The sequence below is a fragment of the Amblyomma mixtum genome, chromosome 10 (genome assembly GCF_055824585.1).
Source record: "Amblyomma mixtum isolate Tamu chromosome 10, ASM5582458v1, whole genome shotgun sequence".
NCBI lineage: Eukaryota > Metazoa > Arthropoda > Arachnida > Ixodida > Ixodidae > Amblyomma > Amblyomma mixtum.
Window position 1 is genome coordinate 103,834,677 of NC_143021.1, and position 25,040 is coordinate 103,859,716.

At 49.5% G+C, this 25,040-nt stretch overlaps 1 protein-coding gene across 1 annotated transcript; it reads right to left on the bottom strand.

Annotated features, from left to right (window-relative positions):
- Positions 1-2,083: 2,083 nt before the first annotated feature.
- On the bottom strand, positions 2,084-24,964 carry LOC149326590 (cytoglobin-1-like). Its single transcript, XM_089564624.1, has 3 exons — positions 24,476-24,964; positions 8,577-8,966; positions 2,084-2,140 (listed from the first exon to the last, which is right to left on the bottom strand). Exons 1-3 carry the CDS (start codon positions 24,935-24,937, stop codon positions 2,084-2,086), a joined length of 909 nt encoding a protein of 302 aa, XP_089420750.1. The 5' UTR covers positions 24,938-24,964.
- Between the last annotated feature and the right edge of the window lie 76 nt (positions 24,965-25,040).

Consider the following 25,040-nt stretch of genomic DNA (forward strand, 5'->3'; position numbering starts at 1 on the left):
AACGCCCTTCCTTATTGGAATTTTATTGCTTATTTATGGAGGATTATGGTAGCTGGTTTTAAACATCTAGAAATCATCCAATATTTGCACATAACACTCTTGTACACCGTGATTCCGGAGTGCCTGCATGGCAACTGAGGTTTCCACTGCGTCAAATGCATTCTCGTAATCAATGAATGCTATACATTATATAGGGGCTGGTTATGTTCTGCTTCCCGATGGCCCTCCGCTATTCCTTGCCATTGCTCGAAGGCTGCGCTCCTCCATCCTTCAAGAAATTCAAGATCTAACAAGAGCTGAACAATTTGGTGTCTCCCGCACTTATGCTCGCATCCGGCGCCGTTTCTTTTGGCCAGGTTTATGTTGCTTCGTCAAGCATTACGTCACCGCTCATGCCTGTGTCAACACAGTAAGCGGCCTCCCATATTGCCTGCTGTTGTTCTAAAAGCCACTGATGTCCCGCTGCTACCTTTTCACCGTGTTGGCTTGGACCTTCTCGGCCATGTTCCTACTTTCCTCTCCAGCAACAAGTGAATCGTTGTCGCAACGGACTATGCGACTCGAGTCTTGCTTACGAGCTGCGCTACAGATGTCGCGGCCTTTCTCTTGAAGAATGTCATTCTGCAGCGTGGCGATCCTTGCCAACAACTCAACTATCGCGGTCGTACTTTTCTGACCAGAGCCATCGAGAGCATCCTCCTTTCATGTTCCACACAGCGCAAGCTCTCCACAGCGTATCACTCACAAACCATTGAGCTTACTGAGCGCCTTAACCGAGCTTTGACCGGCAACTTAGGTATGTACAGGTATGTCTCCTCCAACCACCGTGGCTGGGACAGCCGCTGGCCTTATGTGACCTTCACATATAATTCTTCACTGCATGACACCATGGGCTATTCCCATTTCTACATTTTGTCTGGTAGGCACCCCACCTTGCCCTTGGACACTGTCATGCCACCTTTGACCCGTCGTCTTCGCGCAGTTCTGTTTCGCTCCAAAGTTCTTTTCGCGCCGGACAAATAATGTTGCCTCGTGGCACAGCACGTATCTTCCGGCAGTGTAACTTGCACATGGCAGCAACACGCAAAGAACCACTTTTAAGTTGTGATATGCTTTTGACAAATCGAACAGACCTTCTCGTCATGTTTGATAACTTTACCGTCCGTTTTCATTCCCTTGTATTTCGCCCCTTTGCAAATACTTTTTCTGCTAAAAGTGCTTCGGGATTGTTGGAGACAAAACTTGAGTACCGCACGTTGCAAAAAAATTTAGGGCCCCTGCATAATTTAGTTAGAACACTGTGCAGCGCCGAAGTTTTCTAGCCTTTCATTCAAAGATGCCAATGCTAAATACGCTACAATTAAAATAGGATGTTTTGGAGCAGCGTTGCGACCTATATTACTTCTGAAGCTACCGAAGGCTCTCGTTTAGTTGCCTGAAACAGAAACAACGGTGCTAGTGAACGTCTCATCAACAGGGCTGCGCATTTCCTCGCATCGTCGCAATGTCATTTCACCAACGCCGCTTGTCTATGAACCCTACAGCGGTTCACAAACAGCTTTTAAATGTGCACGTTTTAGTGACATGTTTCAGTCCAGCGCAACTTAACTGTTGCGACGAGAAGAAAGCGTCGTGGCTGCCGCGGCTGCGGGAACTTCCGCCGTCCGACGTCCGTCGTGCTATCTGTCAGGCTGCTCAGTCGGCTGTGGCCGACAATTACTGCCTCCGGCGCATAGCGTGGCTGCACTGCTGCCTGGTACCACAGCAGTGCCTTGAGATATGGCGGCACTACCGCTTCACGGTTGCGCCGTCTAGGGCGGAGTGTCCCGGACTGATCAGCCGTATTTTAGCCGCACTGCAGTGTGGTGACCAAGGTGCAACGGTCGCTTGGAAAGTGTACAAGGGTGCAGTTATCGTTTGTTTCTTGGTGGAAGAACCGGAGATTCTCTCCCTGGAGCACAGTGTCGTGTACATGGTCCTCAGGCCAGGGCATTGTTTGCTGGCTGTTCATTGGCTGGGGATCGCCATTCAGCAGCGAGTGATGGGCGCTCTGCGCACGGCACTGGGTTACGACCCTTGGAGCCTACGCAGCGTGCTTGACGACGACATCGACGAGGCCTTCCGCGCCGCAGACCGTGTCCTGTGGGAGCCATTGGCGCAGCTAAACCTTGAATGTCGACTCCGAGGGCCGCCACATTTTTGATGGATGCCCAGAATAGAAGTTCCGTGGCTTCTTCGGTCGAAGCAGGTAAGTATAGCCTTGTCACTGAGATTTCGTTCAACTGGGGGATCTTTCGGTCTTCGAAACTACTTTTGAAAATAGGCGTTCGAATATATCGCTCTTACTGCTAGAAGCGCGATGAAATTAAAATTTTTCGCTCAATTAACATTGCAGGGACAGTCCATAAAGCGCTTATAAACTGTCGGAGAACTGTATGATGAAAAATGTAAGGCATAAAAGGAACATGCACGTCCAGTGCTAAAAAGTGCACACAGAAGCAGATTTCGAGCTCGTCCCTTCTGCAAACACATACAAGCTTTATATCTGGGTGCATTCACTGGCTTCAAGCACTGTCAGCCTTACAATGAATTCTACAAAACTGAATTTTTTTTTCTAACCTTGATAACCATTTGAATACACGCACATCCTGTAGCTCGGTTTCGGCGTGCAGATTGATGCTCGTCGACGAAGAAAATCGAGATTTTCAAGTTACCATTGTAAATTTCGGTAACATTTCTTCAGTCCATGAACTGACCACGTTCGACAAACTCCATCCTGTGACGGCATTCATAGGATAATTAGAGAAACGGTTCTGATCACAGAATTTCGCCACCATAATTTCTTGAGTTAATTAAAAAAAAAGAGCTTGGTGTAAGCTTCTGGATTTCTGTATTCTTCCCTGCTGTTAACCTTGCTAACTTCGCCAGGTGTTACTTAGTCTAAAAAAACGTCATATCTCTGTGAGAAATGTACCTGAATTTTGGGGAATTTTTTCATAAGATTTTTATGTTGGTTTGTTTTTTGCTGCAGCAGTGTAGATTTTTTTTTAGTTCCTTTCTGTGTCTGCAGTTCCGTAGTATCGTTTTCTAATCAGTAAACAAATTTCTGTTCTTACTACAAGTTCACACTAGAAAACATTCAAGAGAATCTGCTGTAATGGCAAAAACTATACTGTTGTGTTTATCGACCAGGCATCAGGTATGTTACAGATCTAGAAAAGAGCTCAGCGACAGTGATAAAGAGCAGCAGGAGCAGCAAAACACCCACAAATGGTGCCATGGTGTGTGTCCCGAGTACACCGATAGCAAGGTTGTCTCAGCGGTTTCAACATTTAAATAAGAGAACGAGGCGCAGGATAAGAGCGCAATACCGGACAGCCTCACAGCTTTTGCGAAAATGCTTTGACAAACAGCAGACTTCGCACAGGATGAGTCATCGTGCGAGGGTAATGTTTGTTATTTTGTGAATGCTCAGTATCCGTGGGTTCGAGTGTGTAATGTCTGCTCGTATTACGGTTGTTATACAAAAATGCTTTGCGCTTTGCAGGCGGAACTGGTGAAGCATGAGAGTTTGGTCGGCACAGATTTCTTAGATCTTGTATCACTTTTCTAGTTGGCATAAACATGGTTGCTGGTGTTTAGTTGTTGTCTAGCGTTTTTCCCGTCCGTATCTTTTTGCTGTCCCTTGCCTTTTTTCTAGCGTTAGTAACCATGTTTCAGCCAGTGAATCAAAAACACCAACTGTCCCGTCTTTGTTTAGTCATGCACTCTTCTCGGTTTGGCGTGTCGTATTCGGGGCGTTACGGTGACACACTGAGTATAAAAGTAAGCAAGATAAGAATCTGGGTGCACAGTCTGACGTGGCCAGAGACAGTACGAGCTCTTCTCGAATGGTTGTCATCTATAAACCTCGCCTCTGCACCGATGATGGGATTAATCGCTAGTCTCGTCGCCAGTATTCATTCTTTGCAATAACGTCTCGTGTCGCCCTGTCTCTGTGCTGACAGGGCGTCAGTTGTCCTAATTATTTTTGTGCTCTTTGTAATTTGAGCAGTAGCGGGACAGTGTGGGTGATTCCATGGCGCAGTTGTAGAAACTGTCGCGTAAACGGCGTTCGTAGCACCAAAAATTTACATTCGTGCCGAGATGTCTGGAGCGTTAACACGATGCACAGCCAGGTAATTCTGTGAATATCTCGAGAATGTGAATCAGCTGATGCGTCAGCGCTTTGTAACGCAACAGAGGGGATAAACATACAAGAATAGGGGCGTTTGCAGAGGGCTCCGCGCTTTTAGGGTCATCTTGCCATTTACCAAAACTTGTCATGAGATTAAGTCGGTGATGAAAAGACCGTGTCTCGATTTGTAAGAACTGAGTGTATTATAAGAATGAAGCCGTCTCTTCATTCGGCTACCCTGTTATTAAACGAACACATGGCCAACGTTTGAGAAGAGTTGTCGCTTGATCCCGTGCATTCACCATTGAAACATCGAGATAAAAAAAAAGTACCGATCATACGGATCATTTTCGAACGAACATATATTTCTGTATTCAATTCACCTGCAGAGGAAGCATCAGCGTGCCCACTTGTCATGTGTGAAAACAGCGGCATGGCCTTCTCGTCGACGCAACAGCTGGACTGGCACCGGTGGACGAAGCATCCTGACGAAAATTTGCTGGATCAGTGCCATAGCGCTGGGAACGAGCAGTCCTAGTTGAACTGTACTGAGGAGAAATAACTGCAAATGGTTTCTCGACTCCTGTATTCAAACTCACTTTAGTATGCCACCAGTGTTTTTTCCTGAATGTGACGATGATTTTTAAGGCGGAAACCTTTAATGTCTCATTGTTGTAAGCAGCAGTTGTCGACAGAAATGTCACGCTTTTCAATTGGTCGAAACGGTCATGACGTCACTTTGCGCGAATTTCAAACGGGGCAAATTTTGCTTTGGCTAGTAACCATGCAACCAATTGAAGGGATCGTATAGTGCCTCTCCTAGTAATGGGACTGAGCTTACTTAATTGCTTAATTACCCAACTAGCCTAATTAACTCTTATAGTCAGGCCATATACATAAATAAAACCGAGTAGGAAATTGGTCGAGCTCGGGAATCGAACCCCCCCGGTCTTCGGCGTGCGAGACGAGCATGCTATCCACTCCGCCATGCCAGCTCGATGGTTCGGAGTGAACAAAGGCGCGACTAGTGAATACGATGTCTTCGCTCACTCTCATCCTCCTCCCTTCCCTTCCGGCGAGGTTTAGGTGTCCACCGAGATATGAGGGACAGATGCATTTCCTTTACTCAAAAACCAATTTACCTACGAGCGAGGCGTACAACCGAATGGGCGATGGCGTTCTATGGACTCCCTGGCAACGTTGCAAGACGCTGTCGCGTTCCACTCTTAGAGGCGAAGCTTAACATCTTAACCACACATCAGTGACCACACTTTAGGTCAAAAAGTGCCCCCCACTGAATTTTGACGGGTGTCCACCGAGATACGTGAGACAGCTACTGCGTAATTTCCTTTCCTCAAATACAATTTTCAGTTTCTTCATTACGGGTCCTCTTTTCTTTCTTCTTTCGCTCCCACTTCCTCCCTTCCTCTGTGGTGCGGTTCGGGTGTCCACCGAGATGACAGAGAATTACTGCGCCATTTCCTTTCCTCAGAAAGTGTTGCGTTCAAAGGGCAAGGCATCGCGCCGAACGGGTGGTGGCGTTCGTTCCGTGGACTCCCTGGCAGCGCTACAACGCGCTCTCGCTTTCCACTCCTAAAGGCGAAGCTTAAGCATAATTAATTAGCAGGTAATTAGTATTCAGGCATTAATAAGTAATTAACCATTAATTAGTGATTTGTCATCACTTAGTAATTAGTACACAATTATATATGACGCCACCAGTGCCACAGAAGCAGCAAAAGTGTGCGGAAAACGCTTTCGCCTCTACGCACTTTAGACAGACAAAGTGCCCCCTGAATTTTGTCTAATAACGCTATTTTAATACCGCAACCAACAAGGCCGACGTATACTCATACTTGGAATTTGTACCAGCCCGCAAATAAAAGTTACACTCGATGAGGCTGACGACTTTTTACTTTCCCTGCTAAGTGCAAGATACCTTTGATATCTTTGCTCCATTTTTAAGACTAAAGGGCACCAGAAACCTTATAAAGATTATTTTTAATTTTAAGGCCCATTTAGCTTGGTAACAGTGATATAAAACTGAAGCATTTTGAATATTGCCCACGAATGTTATGTTCTTTTCAAACGAATCATTTCTTTCATAAGGTTGGATCCTGGCGATCGCGAAGAAATAAAAAGCCTCCGAGAAAAACTTTCACATTTCTGCACAGTCAGTTGGACTTCGACTACGTCCAGAGTGGCGACAAAACATCAATTCGCTTTGAAGTGCTCGGTAGCAGCAACGTTGTTGGGTCTAGAAGGCAGCAGTGGTAAGGGATTGTTATTTGGCTACGGAAGTTAAAATCCAAAAAAAAAAGACTTTAGTTCGTACAATGCGCTTCACCGATGTTCTCTTTCGTAGTTAAATGTGTCCATGTAATTCTAAAATGTGCCTCACTTGACCAGTGCTATTCCACGCAAATCATGACACAGTCAGCTTTCTAACGAACGGTTGGTATGCAAACGTAGAAATCCAACCTCTGCGTCTTTGCACCTTTCGTCGCCATACAAACGCAACTATATCTCTAGCAGGCAGCCACTGAGGAACTGCTCGTCGTCCAAGACGTCTCTCATTCGATTTGTCCTGCCTAAATATTCTAATTAAATAAGTGGCAAAAATTTGTTACGGGTAAAAAAGCGAGTGACTATCTCACTCGGTGGACCTGCGAACCGCGATACTAGGCAACGGATGAAAGCAGGTAGCGTAAGGAAGTGGAAAAAATGCAGGCAATGTAGTGTGGGAGGCGCTCAGGATTATTATCGAACTGCTGGAGCAGTTCTAGTGCGCTGAGGTAACACCGCAACCCCCCATCGGAAGTATTTGTTCTGTGCTGTCAATTAACGTTCTACCTTAGGATTACTTTACCGCACAAATCCTGATGGAAACTAAGCCGATCAGAGTGTTTCTGCCCACCCACGCCTTACCTGTTTAAGTTCCCGGCTCGCGATTTTTAATGGCCCCAGTATCCACATCTCTTCTTCGTGAGAAGTGATGGATAGAGCGAATTACCAACTTTCGAAAAGTCGCAAATAACAGGACAGCGGCAATGAAAGCCACCGTCAGCTTTTATTTACTTGGCGGTTTATCTTTCGAAGAATACAAAAAAGAAAAGCAAACGCAACAACTCCGTGCACAATGACCTTTGACGGTTTGAAGGACACGTGCTTAGCCATGCTATTGGAAAAGCAAGTTTAGCGTTATATTACTGAATGACCATTAATCTTAGGCAAAAATAATTTTTCATAAAAGAAAAATCAAGAATGCATTCCCGCATAGCGCACGAAAAACTAATCTCATCCCTAAGTAATAAGTGGACAGGTTTGCTGATCTTCATAAAAGTACGCCGCAAGGAAACCGATTGGAGACAAATCAAGTTTGGCCAGCAGCTTGAAATGTAAAAGCGCAAAACTTTTTTGCGCCATTATTATAACAAACTTCTGAGGTTTTGAATGTCGGTGCAGACACCGAGTTCTGCCGACTCTGCTATCGCTACTTTGGCGAGCTGGCTGGTTACTGTCGGCAGCAGAAGTTTACAGCTCGCGCGTTCCTGGAAAACAGCTTTCTGTCGCGTTGCGTCGGCACCAACTGACCTGGAATTCTTTGCCATCGGATAGAGAATGCAAGTAGCATTTCGTCTTCAGTCATTACAAGCGATCGACTTACATGGCTAATCTATATTTTTTTTTTCTGCACGCCCGCGTCCAAGGGAATGTTTGATGCCGATTGTACGAGCCCAGGTACTAAGTAGTCGTGAGCCAGTGCTTCAGGCTGGAAGCCGGTCGTCGCACGAAGCCGGGCACGCAAAGTCAACGAGGTACCTCTACACTCGCTGTTGCTCCCAAGCAGGTAGCGGCAAAATTTATCCTGACATCCTCCCTGACCTCTTATAATCGAAGCGTGGCACTGAGCAGCACTGAGGGATATAATAAGGTTTCATAAGGTGCCTCTTGAGCAGCTCTGCATTTTGAGCGCAACCGGTTACGCGGTAAGAGCGTCGGATATCGAAGAGATTTTTGCATGTGTATAAAAGGTTGACAGTTCTGTTCTATAATCCCGTCACTGTCACTGAAGGCATTGAATAGATTTAAAAAGCCCAAAATGCTGGAGCCACGGGTGATTTATACCACACATCCGATGCACGCGTGCTTTTGCGAAAAAATCCGTCTGAGAAAAAAATAATTATACCTTTAGGGCATCAAGGCGCAATGTGTAATACAACACGCACGCCACGGCATCTGCAAACAAATTCTGCGCAACGACCTTAAGCACGAACCTACGCTGGTGCCTAACAGCGTTAGCAAGACGGGACCAGTGCATATCGTAGGCAAGCGCGAAGAGTTTAAGGGCGCCTCTATAGCGATGACCACCCTGATATGAAGCGCTCATTTCCCGTGCCCTTTTTTTTCTTGGCTTTTGGCTCCTAAGGATGCTCTTCTTCTTGCGCGGGGACTTCCCTTTGGAGCTTCTGTCCTCGGCTGCGCTCCTGTCCTGCAGCAACACAGCGTCGGCGTCCACACCTCGCTCCTCGGTTCCCGACCTGTCCACTGTAGGGGCGGCGCTTTGCTTGCGGATAATGCGCGGCGGTCTCTTTGCAGGCTTCTGTCCCTCAGCTGCAGGCTTGCAGCCGTCTGCAGCAGGCTTTGTCAATGACGTCAATATCGCCTCGTCCAACACATCCGTGGTGCGGCTGTAACTCTCCGATGCCGCCGTAGAGGCAATCGAGGCCTTTTCGGCGCGTTCCGCGGCAGCCTTGACGTACACGTCCTTGATGATCGCCACCATGCACTGCACGTAAGTCGGGAAGAGAAAAGAATGCGTGAACCGGTGCAAAATAGTAGGGTATGTGGTGGAAGTTAAGTTCGTGAAGCTGACACCGGCAATGAGAGACATCGTACTGGAGCGATCGTGATTAACTTATGGTACCCAGAGTTCTTCAAGAAGCACTCACACCGTACAGGCCGCGGACGCTCATTGCGTTTCACCTCCAGACGAATTTAAAAGTGGCATCCATGTATTCAAATAAGGCACCTGAAACACTAGCAACCATCTCAAACGCCGTGAATGTTGAATGTTTCAGAGCTCTCCGGTCTCGTAGCGATGTAAAAGGGCAACGCGTCACCGGTGGTTAACAAGCTGGGTCACCAATGAACCGTAGGATAAACAAGAAAACTCTTCAGGAAATGTCTTCCTCTAAAGAGGCATCGTTTCCGAAATTGGCACTGACAACAAAGGTCAGCGAAAGAAATGGAAATGCAAATAATGAACTTTCCTTTCGCCATTTGTGAGCATTTTCATTGAAGATTCCTATTACCAATAATATTTTCACCCCTTGTACCAAATAAGTTAGCGCGAAACTTATAACTGCGCTGCATTTATATTTCACGAACTCTGTGATTTTTATCGTGTCTGTAATTAGTTTTTTCGCCAAATTGTGCCACTTCAGTAGTAAATAAATTTCAAACTGCAGACTATATATGTGAGCATCTCTACGATGTGCCGCTCTTGCTCCGACCAAACCAAAACCGACGAAGGACTCTCGGCTGGTGACGCTGTATGCGAGCAGCTTGTTTCTCGCTACCCTGTCGTGTAATTTGTATACTGGGAAATAAATGCATTCTGATTATCATCATTTTTCATTAAATCTTTTCTTCCTTGGCGATGCCTCCTCCTCCACCCTATCACCAGTGAGTCATGTTACCTAGGGCTCCCACGGATTCCAAGAGCAAAAATTGAACTAGTCATGATTGGTTAATTACTAACTGGTCATTATTGATTAATGACTAGCTACTCCCGATTTTTAATTATTGACTGAATAATGACTACTTAGCCATGACTAATTAGTCATGATTGGTCTATGGCTATTAAGTTAACTAATTAGTTGATGACTGGTTCATACGTAGCTAGGCATCACAAATTATTTGATGACTGGTTAATGACTAGTCGGCCCTAACATCTGACTAGTAATGACTAGTTATGACTTTAACTTCAGATGTAACGGTCGGAAGGAGTCATGGCCTCGAGTTTCAGCCATTGAAAGGTTTCGCTTTAATATTCCCTCCGATTTATATCCGGTTGTAAGACATCTGCATTCCAGAGTCTCGAGGGGGAACCACGCCTACGTCGGCGGAATTAGTACAGTTCCACTTCGCGACATATCATAACTGAACCATAGATAGTTTAAAATGAATATAAAAGTTGGCTACGCAAAAGTACATTTTTTTTTCGTGCCTAATCTGCCGAGAAACTGGGCGGCTTGTGAACGGTCGTTACGTTCTCACAACGAGCGTTGCAGTGGAATCTGCTGGCCCGGATGGTTTGGATTTCATTTCTTTGCAAACAAACAGAATTACCTAATCGCCAAATCTGCCATTCAAACGGCTTCCCGTTCGCCGCGAAGTCAAGTGCGAGGAGTTTACGGGGATGAAACGTTAACTGTGCGCATTATATCTTCGCTCCAAGCAAACACTGCTCTGCAATGCAAACATTTCTCATGCCTTGCCTCGCATACTTTTGAGTTCTGTCGGTTTACAGCCATCTCACCTGTCCTGTGATTCCTACTATTTTTCTCTGCCCACTTCCCGGGCAAATCGATATGGACGCTGTTCTTTTCTAGAGTGACCAGAAAACGCAGGGCAGCACTTTGTTGACCTAAAGTGCGGTAAGGCGAAAGCCTTAGGCGCGGTGTAGCTGCTTATGTCACTGATGGGTGGTTAAGATGTTAAGCTTCACCTCTAAGAGCGGAACGCGACAGCGTCTTGCAACGCTGCCAGGGAGTCCATAGAACGCCTTCGCCCGTTCGGTTCTACGATTTGCTCGGCGGTAAATTGGTTTTTGAGGAAAGGAAATGTATCTGTCTCTCATATCTCGGTGGACACCTAAACCTCGCCGTAATGGGAAGGGAGGAAGATGGGAGTGAGCGACGACACCGTATTCACTAGACGCGCCTTCGTTCATTCCAAACCATCAAGATGGCATGACGGAGTGGTTAGCACGCTCGTCTCGCACTCCGGAGACCGGGGTTCGATTCCCGAGCTCGACCAATTTCCTACTCAGTTTATTGATTAATCTGGCCTGACTAGAAAGGTTAATTAGGCTAAATGGGTAATTAAAAGCAATTAACTAAGCTCAGTCCCACTTACGTGGAGCGAAAGCAATACTACTTGCACTTTCACGCCTTTGCCGTGCCGCGGAGGTGACCACCATCGTGCCGCGGCGGTGACCACCATTGACCTTCATCTGACCTTGATTGCATTAGATTGGATTAGATTGGACTGGATTGGATTAGATTGGATTGGATTAGATTGACTTACATTAGATTAGAGTAGATTACATTGGATTGGATTGAATTGAATTGGATTGGGATTGGATTGGTTTGGATTGGACTGTATAACCGATGCATCACCACAAGTCTAACCACAAGCACCACCACCAGCTACATTTCGGCCGCCTGGGGTTCTTTAACGTGCACTGACATCGCACAGTACACGGGCCTCAAGAATTTCTCCTCCAAAGAAATTCCGGCCGCGGCGGCTAGAATTTCTTTGGAGGAGAAATTCTTGAGGCCCGTGTACTGTGCGATGTCAGTGCACGTTAAAGAACCCCAGGCGGCCGAAATTTCCGGAGCCCTCCACTACGGCGTCTCTCATAGCCTTAGTCGCTTTGGGACGTTAAACCCCATAAACCAAACCAAACCAAGCCAGCTGCACCATGGCGTAGGTACGGATATTGCTTTCGCAATTACCGGGCTCAACCAAGCTATGCGACAGCGAATTTTAAATGGTTGCATTGTTACCAGCCAAAGTACAATTGGCCCCGTTTGAAATTCTCGCACTGTGACGTCATGACCGTTTCGACCAATGGAAAAGCGTGACATTTCTGTCGATAAATCCTGCTTACAACGACGAGGCATTAAAGGCTTCCGCCTTAAAACTCGGGAACACAACAGACCGACATCTGCATCACGCTCACAACACGAGCTCACTTCAAGCAAATGAGCGTGGCTCAATGGGCGAACTTGCGTACACTTTCGCCTCGGTTTTGCGTGTTTCGAGCATTCCCCGCTGCTTTTCTTCTCCCGATTGGAGACGCCTCACTATGCAGCAGCCTCGGTACACTTCGAATCTTCAGCGCAGCAGTCTGTCATAAGTTGCGTGTTTTGTCCAGACCCCTAGCATGTGCGCCGATGACGTAGGCCACTAAAGCTGTGATGGTCCTGAAGGGTATTGCGGGAACGAGAGGCCAGGATTAAAAGCAGTAAGGACGCATCCAAATTTTCCGAGCGTTCCTACAGAACCTGATGACAAAAACTTTTCCTAGTAAGGCTCATATATTATTTAGGCGGCCTCTCGCGACGAGACATCTGGCGAAGGAGCGGCGGTGCAGCTGCCACCGCCGACGCGTGCGCGCTCGTTCTACCACTACTGTGTGACGTCACGGTTGCTATGCACAGCTACGCCCCCCACCGGCCCGTCGGTTGCTAAGGAGGGGAGCAGGTTGCGCTTTTACTTTCTCCTTTCTAAGCTCCCGCTCATTGCTTCCACTGCAGGTTACAAAGGACAACGGTGGCGGCGACGCCGCGAGACGCAGAAGCGGCCGCTTGAAAGCTGCGCTCTAAAATGTGCTTCCTATTTTTGGGCAGGTAGGCCAACAAAAATTCAGGGGGCACTTTGACTGTCTAAAGTGCGTAGAGGCGAAAGCGTTTTCCGCACCACTTTCAGTGCTTCTGTGGCACTGGTGGCGTCACATGTAATTGAGTACTAATTACTAAGTGATGACAAATCACTAATTAATGGTTAATTACTGATTAATGCCTGAATACTGATTAACTGCTAATTAAGCTGAAGCTTAAGCTTCGCCTTTAGGAGTGGAACGCGACAGCGTGTTGTAGCGCTGCCAGGGAGTCCACGGAACGCCACCACCGGTTCGGCGCGATGCCTTGCCGTTTCAACGCAACGGTTTTTGAGGAAAGGAAATGGCGCAGTAAATCTCTGTCATCTCGGTGGACACCTGAACCGCACCGTAGAGGAACGGAGGAAGTGGGAGTGAAAGAAGAAAGACGAAGATGGCCCGTAATGAAGAAAATGAAAATTGTATTTGAGGAAAGAAAATTACGCATTAACTGTCTCACATATCTCGGTGGACACCCGTCAAAATTCAGTGGGGGGGGGGGGGTGCACTTTTTTGACCTAAAGTGTGGTCACAGATGTGTGGTTAAGATGTTAAGCTTCGCCTCTAAGAGTGGAACGCGAGAGCGTCTTGCAACGCTGCCAGGGAGTCCATAGAACGCCATCGCCTATTCGGTTCTACGCCTCGCTCGTCGGTAAATTGGTTTTTGAGGAAAGGAAATGTATTTCTCTCTCATATCTCGGTGGACACCTAAACCTCGCCGGAAGGGAAGGGAGGAGGATGGCAGTGAGCGAAGACACCGTATTCACTAGACGTGCCTTTGTTCATTCCAAACCATCGAGCTGGCATGGCGGAGTGGATAGCATGCTTGTCTCGCACTCCGAAGACCGGGGTTCGATTCCCGAGCTCGAAAAATTTCATACTAGGTTTTATTTATTTATATGGTCTGACTAGAGAAGTTAATTAGGCTAATTGGGTAATTAAGCAATTAACTAAGCTCAGTCCCACTTACTTGGAGCATCACTATATGGTCCCTTCAATTGGTTGCATGGTTACTAGCCAAAGTACAATTGGCCCCGTTTGAAATTGGCGCACTGTGACGTCACGACCGTTTCGACCAACTGAAAAGCGTGACATTCTCTGTCGACAACTGCTGCTTACAATGATGAGACATTAAAGGCTTTCGCCTTAATAGTATTGATTCATGAGAGAATCAAGTTACGGGGCAGATGCGGGAAAACGAAGCAGAACGACGAGGGGCCCTCGAGGTGCTCTAGATGTTGAGCACTTTTAAGCTTCGGAGACCTCTCGGGAGTTCAACAAGTTTTAGTACCCACTTCGCATTCCAGATATTCTACCTCCGCAAGACAAGCGCCCGGAGAGCACCGTAGCAAAATATGCGAGGCGGACTATCGTCCGCCCTACGCGCCTAGTGTTGCCGATTCTCACGGTTATGGACGGGGGCTCCCACGTTGCAAGATGTCCCCATTAATAGTGGACCGTCCTGTGCAATGCATCATGTGCACTGCAATAAAATTTTTAATTAGTATCGCCTTGGGTCTTGGGCTTGGGCAGGGCATGCAATGCGAAGTTACGATAACGGCAGGTCCTTAAGGGTAACGGAGGGGGTTCCAAGAGAAGGTAAGCGTAGCAGGGGGCGGCAGAAAATTATGTGGACAGATGAGATTAAGAAGTTCAGGCGTACGATGGTGAACGGCTACCTGTCCGCCTGTACAAGAAGACAGTGCCTGCATGCCACCGCTGTGGCACAGTGGGCCATCGGGCCGATGCGTGCCCGCGACCGCAGCCGGGGCGCTGCAAACGCTGCGGCGTACAGGTTCCTGGTGCCACTCCTGACGGCCCGGCGGAACATGACTGTGTTCCCAGCTGCCTCATCTGCGGAGGCGGCCACCCAACCGGAGCTTCTGGCTGTGCCGGGCGGTTCCGGAAAGCCATCAAACCGAGCTCCCCATCCGGATCCAAGCCGAAGACCAAGACGGGGCCCAAGCAGGCTCCTCTGCCCAAGGCCAAGAAAGTGCCAGCCGCTAAGGAACCCAAGGCCCCAACCGGGCCATCGAAGCCCGTCAAGTCCGGGACCCAGGCGGTGGCCCCGGTACTCAACGCCAGGGACTTCCCGCCCTTGGCACCCGCCCAACCACAGGTGAGCAGTTGGAGTAGGGCAGTCTCCGGACCCCTGCCCGTCCCTCCCCTACCGAAACCGCCCTACAGCAGCTGGTAGAGGAGCTCAGGTGGTGGTGGTGAAAAACATTTATAAGCAATTAAATTTTTACAGAAAGGTGATTGGGGTAGGACCCTATTGGCCCTTTCCCCTCACAGTACTAGGTGGAGCCCCTATTCCGGGGCCCCATTGGCAAGCAACGCCGCCCGCGTCCTTTGAACCAAGGCCTTTTGGCTCTTCAGGTCTTGACAGCCGAGCAGGGCCGCCTCCCAGTCCTCTCTGGTGGGGTTGGGGGGGATAGATGGGTTAGATTGACACGCCCAAACCATGTGGAAGGTGTCAGACACCTCCCCACAGAACTGGCACGTGCCATCAAAGGATGTATTGAAATGTTTAAGCACCGCCGGGCACAGTACAGTGTTAGTGAGAATTTTGATGAGGAGGCGCTCGTCAGCGCGATCCAGACCCTTACAAGGGGCCGGGTAGCGCCGGTGCTCCTCCTTGTAGTAATCGGTGATTTGTTTGAATGTAATGGCCAGATTGTCTGCTGATTGGGAGTACCCTTCCAAGGACAGGGAGATAGCCCGGGGAGAAAGTGCGCGGGCGGCGTGATCGGCCTGTTCGTTTCCCTGGAGTCCCTGGTGACCGGGGGCCCAAATCAGGTTGCGTGGAGTTCGATCTTCAGATCGACAGCTATATTCCAGTATGTGCCAGGCAAGCGGGGGAGCCCAGCCCAACTCGTAGTTCCGACAGGCCCCTCGCGAGTCGGTGATGATGTGTTTTGACTTGGGATTCGTGAGAGCCAGAGCAATGGCAATCTCCTCCGCGTGTGTTGCGCTGTAGGCTTTGAAAGTAAGCCCGTTAACTGTGTTTGTGTTGTGTACGACTGCGGCCGTGTACCACCCCCCGTGGTGTGGGCCGGCAACGTCTACGCAATACACATGTTCTTGGTTACCATAGTATCGCGCCAACGCTTCCGCGCGCGCCTGGCGACGACCGCTATGGTTTTCTTTGGACATGTTGCGGGGAAGGGGTCGGACCCGGAGGGCGCGTCTCTAGGGTTCTGGCACTCTCTCCCTTTCCTCAATGTGGTAGTCGTGTTTGATGTGTAGCCGGTCCAAGAGGCGGCGACCGGACGTGGTCTGTGCAAGACGCGTGTATTGGTTGACTAAGTGGGCCTCCCGAAGCCCTCGAAATATGTTCACCACGCCCAAGGCCAGAAGCCTCTGGTTGGACGTGGTGACCGGAAGATCGAGAGCCCGCTTGATGAATTTCCGCAGGACGCGGATCTCCTTGGCCTCCCGGATCGGTCCCGAGGGGAGACTGATGCGAAGCGGAGTTGTGTACCGAGGGGAGGGACGTAAGTGCACAAATTCTGATTTAGCTGGGGCGCACTGGAGTCCGCAGTAGGCCCCATAGTCGTCGACTAGGGTCGCCGCTGCTTGCAGGCAGGACTCCATGTGGCCCAGGTTGCCTTGCGTGGCCCAGATTGTAATGTCATCGGCATAAAGAGCGTGATGTATCCCGGGCAGAGAAGACAATTTGGAGGGAAGGCGAAGCATTGCCAAATTGAAGAGGAGGGGAGACAGGACCGCGCCTTGAGGTGTTCCCCTCGAGCCGATGGTGTATGGCCCGTGTTCCGCATCTTGTATGCGTATATAGGCTTGACGGTCTGTAAGAAATTGACTTATGTAATGGAATGTTTTGTGGCCACAGTTGGTGTTACTGAGGTGGTCCAGGATTACTTCATGTTTGACGTTGTCGAATGCGCCTTTAAGATCCAAGGCCAGGACCACCTTGTCGTTGTGGGGACATTTGACAGCCTCTAAAATGTCTTGGTGGAGCTGCAGAAGTATATCCTGTGCTGACTTGTGAGGACGAAAACCGAACATGGTGTCCGCGAAAATGTGCTGTGTTTCGAGATAATCGGAGAGTCTGTCGCGCACCATCGTCTCCATCAGCTTGCCGACAAAAGACGTCAGAGAGATGGGGCGAAGGTTCTCAACATCGATAGGTTTATGAAGGTCACGAGAGCCGATTTCCAATCGAGAGGGAGAGGAGTCTCCCCGTCCCAAATGCTATTGATGTATTTGAGGAGCGCGGCGTAGGCTGCGTCGGGAAGGTTGGCCAAAAGCTTGACCGTAACCTTGTCGCGCCCAGGTGCAGTGCTCCGCTTCATCTTGCTTAAGGCCGCCCGGAGGTCGTGGAGCTGGAACGGCTTGTCCAGCTCCGTGTTCTCTTCGCCTGCATACGAGTACGCCGCCTGCCGGGGGTTCTTAGTGGTGCAAAGGTATCGATCCCTGAGCGTGTGCGCTAGCTGTGTTGTCGTTCCTGTAAAGTTGTGCAATGCCCTATGTAAGTGGCGTTGGGTTTCCGTGCGTGTTTGTATTGGATCGATGAGAGCGCGGAATAGGCGCCACGTGTTGCGGCCAGACATCTGGCGCGCAGCCGCGTTGCACCGGTCCACCCAGTTAGTGTCGGCTAGCTGGGTAGCATATTCCGCGGCTTGTTGTGTGAGTTCGAGGATGCGTTTCTTTAGGCGTCTGTTATGTTTCTGTTTCTTCCATCGTTTGGTGAGGCTCAGGCGCCAGAACCAAATTCTAGCACGCAAAATTCAAGAATTAGAGGCTAAACAGGCCGGGCCATCCGAACCAATGCAGGAAGCCGAGCCAGATGAGGAGGATGACGGATCATCCGTAACATCTTGCCTCACTAGCGTCTCGCAGCAGACCGGGACACGGCAGATGGATAAGTTTCCACTGCTGGTCGCGTCGGCGGCCTCGAGGCACTGCAGCGCCAAACCGATCAAGTGAAGGAGCAAGTGGCGGCCCTACCGAATCAAGTCATGTCAGCAGTCCGCGAGTCCTTCCAGGACATGTTCAAGGCGGCTTTAACGCAAGCCATTCCCGACCTTATGGCTCAGGTCACTGACTGCCGTCCTTTAGGTTTCTTATCCCCCACTTTTTCTTTCTGTTTTTTGGCACTTTTTGTGTTCGGTGCATGAGTTGTGTGCCGTCTGCTGCCGGGCGCTGCCACTGAAGCCTTCTAAGGCTTTGGCAGGCCCGCATTTGTATTGGAATGAATAAATAAAAATATGTTATTATTATTATTAAAGCCGTGCAACCCTGGGTCAGCACCCAAATTAAGAACGCCACTAGCTGCGAATCCCCTCACCTCAAACGTAAGACAGCCTTCCGCCAGGCAGCGAAGAAACATGGCTCAGGCTCGGCAGCTGGTGGGTCGGTGCGGCCCCTCCTGGGGTTGCACCGGCTCCCGTCAAGAGCTAGTCCGATCGCCCTTAAATAAATACAACAAGATGGCTAGCAGATGTAATAGGAATGCTAAAAACTTTGAAAAATTTCAGATCATCCATTGGAACTGCAGGTGTTTCAGAGCTTGGAAAAAGCGGTCACACCTCCTCTACCTGCAGTCCCTAGGTGACATGCCGGCGCTCATTGCCCTGCAGGACCCCGGCATAGACGCTAAATTATCAGACTACAGCACCTTTCAGGGGGGTCCCTCTACGTGCATCCTGGTGAATAAGGCTTACACCGTGGTTCAGGTCGACTTAGACTTGAGTACCGAGCAAGAATATACAATGGTCCGAGTACTGCCTCTCAGACGCCGCGACCCGTCAATACATATCCTCAACATATACTGCCCTCCGCATAAGCCGAGCGTAACTTTCAACGAAATCTTCCTTCGCGCGATAAAAAATGGTAGCCAAAGAGCCTCTAGTGATCGTTGGAGACTTCAATCCTCCCATCCTTCATTGGGGCTACCACTTCGAACAGGAAAGAGTACGTAAGCTGGCGGAGCTCATCTCCGCCCTCAGCCTCACGTTGCTCACGGACCCGGCGTATCCCACTCGAGTGGCAAATTCGGTAACCCGCGACACGTGTCCAGACCTTTCTCTCGTTAAAAATGCTAGAGCGGCTGCCTGGGAGAACTTGGGAGATTCTCCAGGCAGCGATCACCTCCTTCTCCGGATTACGCTCGTGGCAAAGGAAGCGCACAAAAAATGGGGTGAGGCCAAGCTGACCGATTGGCACAAATTGCGGAATCACACTATCCCTCCCGTACTATTTTCCGGCGGCTACGCGGAGTGGACTAGCCACATATACAACCTTCAGAAACAACACGTCACAACACTACAAACCACCGAAGAGATCCCCGCAGTGGACACCCACCTCCTGCATTTGTGGGAGGCGCGCAGGAGCTTAACTAAACGGTGGAAAAAGCAGAAAACTAATCGCAAATTACGCGACCGCAGAGCCAAACTCAGAGAGCAGGCTGCAGCGTATGCTGCCGAACTCTCAGATTCAAATTGGATAGCACGCTGCGACGCCGCAGCTCATCAGATGAGCTCGAAGGGGACGTGGTGTCTCTTTCGCAGTCTAATCGACCCCTCCCAAATGAGAGGGGAGACGCAAAAGCAGCTCCGGCGGGCTCTGCAAGGGTTTCAAGGTAAGACGGCGCAACTTGCAGACACTATGTGCGACAGATATCTCTGTCGTATGGAGGACCCGCCTGGGTCAGAGTACATGTACTCTGGCAGGCCTAATGAAAAACTCGATGCCCCTTTTGATTTGCCCGACCTTAAGGCGGCCTTAGCGAAAATGCGCCGGGGTACGGCTCTGGGACGGAACCACATAACAGTGAACCTGTCGGCGAACCTACCGAACTCAGCCTACCTTCATTTATTACAATACATCAACCAGATCTGGGACGGGCGTCCACTCCCTCCTGAGTGGAAAACGTCACATGTGATGTTTATCCCTAAAACAAGTAAGGCCGTGAATACGGACAACCTGAGGCCCATATCACTGACCTCATGTGCGGGCAAACTTATGGAGACGATGGTATGGGATCGCCTCTCTCCATACCTGGAGAGTAAGGGCTTCTTTGCAGTCACCATGTTCGGGTTTCGCCCCCACATGTCTGCACAGGACGTCCTTCTCCAGCTGCACAGGGATGTAATACGACCCACAACTATTCAACACAATGACAAAGCCATCCTCGCCCTTGATCTGAAAGGGGCTTTCGACAATCTTAAACACGGAAACATCCTGTTCAACTTGAGTTCTACCGATTGTGTTGCTAGGACCCACGCGTATGTAAGAGATTTCTTGACTAATCGCCAGGCCTTTCTTCATACTGAGGATCAGGAATACAGCCCTTACATGATGGGGACACGGGGTACCTCTCAAGGAGCAGTGCTGTCAGCGCTCCTGTTCAACATTGCTATGATGCGCCTCCCAAGCCAATTGGCCCGGGTGGAAGGCATTCAACACGCGTTGTATGCAGATGATATTACAATTTCGACCACTCATGGGAGCCTTGGGGATATGGAGGACCGCCTTCAGCAGGCTGCTTCCATAGTCGATGCGTATGCTATTGACTGTGGGCTCCAATGGGCTCCAGCGAAATCAGAGCTTCTGCATGTCAGAGCGAACCCAAAGTATAGGACAGCAATACACATCTCTATGTCAGGACGTCCTATTAGAGAGGGGGAGGAGCTCCGTATTCTGGGCCTTTTCATTCACCACAGACTCAGACCGGACTCCACTATTGCGAAACTCAAGAGAGTAGGCAAACAGGTGGGTCGCATGATCCGCCGCGTTTCCAACAAGCGAGATGGTCTGCGGGCCAGGGACGCGCTTCGGCTCGTCTATGCCTTCGTCACTAGCCGGATCCTCTACGCCGTGCCATATCTCCGCACTACTAAGCAAGACGAGGCGCGAATAGAAGCCATCATCCGCAAGGCAACTAAGCGAGCCCTGGATCTCCCGGTGACTACCTCTAATGCCGAACTCAAGGCATTGGGGGTGCTAAACTCCTACCAGGAGCCGCGGGAGGCCCACCTCGAGAACCAATACACGCGGCTCATGTAGACGGCTCCTGGGCGCCGCCTGCTAAACCGCTTACACATCCAACACGTCTGCACTCCAGAGGAGGCGGAGCGTATCCCAGTACTATGGCGCCATATCCTCTGGGTCTCCCCCTCCCCCGTAACATGGACACCGACATGCATGAAAACAGACAACAAGCGCGGGCTCGGGCTCTTGAGAGACAACACGGCTTCCGACCCGGTGTATATTATGTAGACGTAGCAGGGCCATCGCCCACGGGATTTTACTCGGCCGCTGTCGTTCACCACGAAATGCACGTTGATGGACTCTCCTATCGAGCCCCGAATTCAATGCGAGCCGACGAAGTAGCGAAAGCGCTTGCTGCAGCCCATGCCAATTCGAGAATAATCATCACGGACTCCCGAAAAGCATGTGAACATTACTTGGCAGGGGAGATCTCCCCCTTAGCTGCTTGTATTCTACCACGGACTGCCACTGATTCAACAGCCAAAAGAATCATTTGGGCTCCTGGCCACCACGGCTTACGAGGTAATGAGGCCGCCGACGCGGCTGCCCGAGCGCTTACTCACCGGGCTCCTCATCCAAGCTCTTCTTGCTCGGAGACTTACCAGCCGCTGCTGCGATCCAGGGAAATATTAACACATTATAGCGACAACCACCGCCTTTTCCCGGCCCCTGCAAAAGGGCTGAGTAAGACGGAGGAGCGAACTTTAAGGCGCCTGCAGACAGGTACTCTACTCTGTCCTGCAATCATAAAACATTACGATCCTAACACGGATCGGCGATGCCCACATTGTGGGGAGACCTGTGATATCTTCCACATGGCGTGGGCATGTACTCAAAATCCCAGCCTCCCCCCTGCGCCTGCCCCTTCCAGAGAGGCATGGGAGACTGCCCTCCTCAAATGCCCCTCGCTTGAGTCCCAAAGGGCTCTGGTGAAACGTGGGAGAGACGGGGCCTCGCCATGCGGTGTCCCGGACTAGGGACGCCGACCACGTAGCGGGGCCACTCTGTGGCTCCCAAACTCTATTTCAAAAAATAAAAGTTTTCACCACAACCACCACCGCTGGCAAAGGTCGGGGTTAATTCGAGAGACGTTGGAGCAACCTGTCCCTTGCAGAAGGTGTCGTCAGGGCGACGATGATGAGGCTCCCAGACAGAAGCAGTCTGAAGAAAACTTGAAACGAATATAAGTCCGAAATATGTATGTTCCTTAGTAAGTAAAAAAATTTCCAGAGTCCTCAGAAAAGTACCTAAACGGTTTAAATTAATTGCCAGAGGCTCCTTTGAAATCCTCCCTGTGCGCACGAAAAACATTACCTCAGCGCATTTACCAGTTCTTTTAAGGACCTAATAAATATTTTCATTGAGCCAGGGAAAAATTTATTTTCGGGCAAAAATTACACCCCATAGATGGAATAAAGCGAATTTCCAAAATTGAATGCTTTAGAGGACAAGCGAGTTCATCCACATCTGGCCATATATCCGGTGGGTTGGTGTTTAGTGTTTAAGTGGCTGTTATCCGCCGGAACCAGATAACCTCTTGAATCTTCCAAGGCGCTGGCTTGAATGTTACAAAGCTAGGCTGCAGAGTTCGCGCTCTTCGTCATGCACATTGCGTGTTCATGGATTCAATGTTTTCCAGGTATGCTAGGGCTACTTTTACGAAGCCTGTTGCACGGATGTATGTTTTGTGTACATTTTTTTTATAGTGTATATGCCATATACGCCGTTACTGGTAGAAAGACACAGCTTATAAAATCAGCTACATGGCGTGTAAGATATTGCGATTATTATCCTAGGCCTAGGCGGCGCCTCTCAAAAAATGCACTTGGTACGTCCGAGTGATATGGGCGCCGATATCAGGAGGGGGGGGGGAGCTATGTGAAGGGAGCGCACCGGCATTTTCTTTGGTGATTCGCAGCTGGTATAAATCTCGCAGGGTTGTCCTCCAAACAGAAAATTCATTCCATACAGTATGAAACGTCACGTGTTTTAAGGCGAAAGCCTTTAATGTCTCAACGTTGTAAGCAGCAGTTGTCGACAGAAATGTCACGCTTTTCAATTCGTCGGAACGGTCGTGACGTCACAGTCCGCGAATTTCAAACGGGGCCAATTGTACTTTGGGGCCAATTATACTTTGGCTAGTAACCATGCAACCAATTGAAGGGATCGTATAGTGATGCTCCAAGTAGGACTGAGCTTAGTTCATTGATTAATTACCCAATTAGCCTAATTAACTTTTCTAGTCAGGCCATGTAAATAAATAAAACCGAGTAGGAAATTGGTCGAGCTCGGGAATCGAACTCCGGTCTTCGGCGTGCGAGACGAGCATGCTATCCACTCCGCCATGCCAGCTCGATGGTTCGGAATGAACAAAGGCGCGTCTAATGAATACGGTGTCTTCGCTCACTAACATCCTCCTCCCTTCCCTTCCGGCGACGTTTAGGTGTCCACCGAGATATGAGAGACAGATACATTTCCTGTCCTCAAAAACCAATTTACCGACGAGCAAGGCGTAGAACCGAATGGGCAATGGCGTTCTATGGACTCCCTGGCAGCGTTGCAAGACGCTGTCGCGTTCCACTCTTAGAGGCGAAGCTTAACATCTTAACCACACATCAGTGACCACTCTTTAGGTGAAAAAAGTGCCCCCCTGAATTTTGACGGGTGTCCACCGAGATATGTCAGACAGTTACTGCGTAATTTCCTTTCCTAAAATACAATTTTCATTTTCTTCATTACGGGCCCTCTTTGTCTTCTTTCAATCCCACTTCCTCCCTTCCTCTACAGTGCGGTTCAGGTGTCCATCGAGATGACACAGAATTACAGCGCCATTTCCTTTCCTCAAAAAGCGTTGCGTTCAAAGGGCAAGGCATCGCGCCGAACGGGTGGTGGCGTTCCGTGGACTCCCTGGCAGCGCTACAACACGCTGACGCGTTCCACTACTAAAGGCGAAGCTTAAGCGTCATTAATTAGCAGTTAATACTCAGGCATTAATCAGCAATTAACCATTAATTACTGATTTGTCATCACTTAGTAATTAGTACTCAATTATATGTGACGCCACCAGTGCCGCAGAAGCAGCGAAAGTGGTGCGGAAAACGCTTTCGCTTCTACGCACTTTAGACAGTCAAAGTGCTCCCTGAATTTTTGTAAAGGTATTAACGCATACGCGCCCTTTTCACAGATTTTTCGTAGAAGCACCCAGGCGAACTTTGCGGAATAAATTTTTGAAACTATCAACGGTTTCGAGACCTCAACAGATATTCAGAATCGACGGAATGAGAGAGCGGCACGAAAAGCACTTTTGCCTTTGCGTCCTACGGCACGGTAGAATGATTGCCTGCAACCTCGAGTTACAATTCAAGCAGATAGTATTAAATAATCAAAAAACATTGCTTCAGCGCTCAAATTTAGTTCCAGTGGCTTTATGAACACCATGTCCTAACTGTACGGCTCCTCTCTAGTATTGTTTTCTTGGTCGGAACTTCTAGCTCTAATTTGTTGCTTTTCTACTCTATGCTGGGCGTGCTCGCGTCAGAAGTGTCCAACTCCACATAGCAGTGTCGCATGCGCAGGCTCGTAGTGTAACTGGAGAAGAATTCATTACTCACCGTGAGGAATTTTCGCCAGGCCTCGACGGCAGCTGGCGTCATGTGCCGTTCATCTGTGGACTGCAGCGTGTCGACCAGGCACTGGCCCATCACCTCGAAGTGGAGCGGCTTGACCCCCTTACGGCGCAGGTGTTCGGCCGCGTTGCGCCGCACCAGTATCTCGAAGGTGGCCGGGTCGCGCAAGCTCTCCACCATGGAGGTGATGTGGTATCCGATGGAGCACCCGTGCGCCCTGAACGTTGGGTCTTCCTTGAGCGCCGCGACTGTCTTGCCGCGGAAGGGCTTGAACAGTTGAATGTACTCGGGGTGCTTGAGGAACATGGAGAGAAAAAGGAGCACGCCGTACTCGGGGTTCTCGCTGGCGAATTTGCGCCACGTCTGCTGGACGAGCTGCACCTCGTTTTCCGTCAAGCCAGTGAGCTCGTCTGGTAACTCGCCAGTCTTGCGGTGGATGTTGCCCATTCCCTCCTGGAAGGCTTTACGTGAAGAAAATATAAAGCCGCTGAACGGACTGGCATGAACGGTGCGGTGGAAGAAGCAGAGCGCGGCTGGGAACACCGATTAG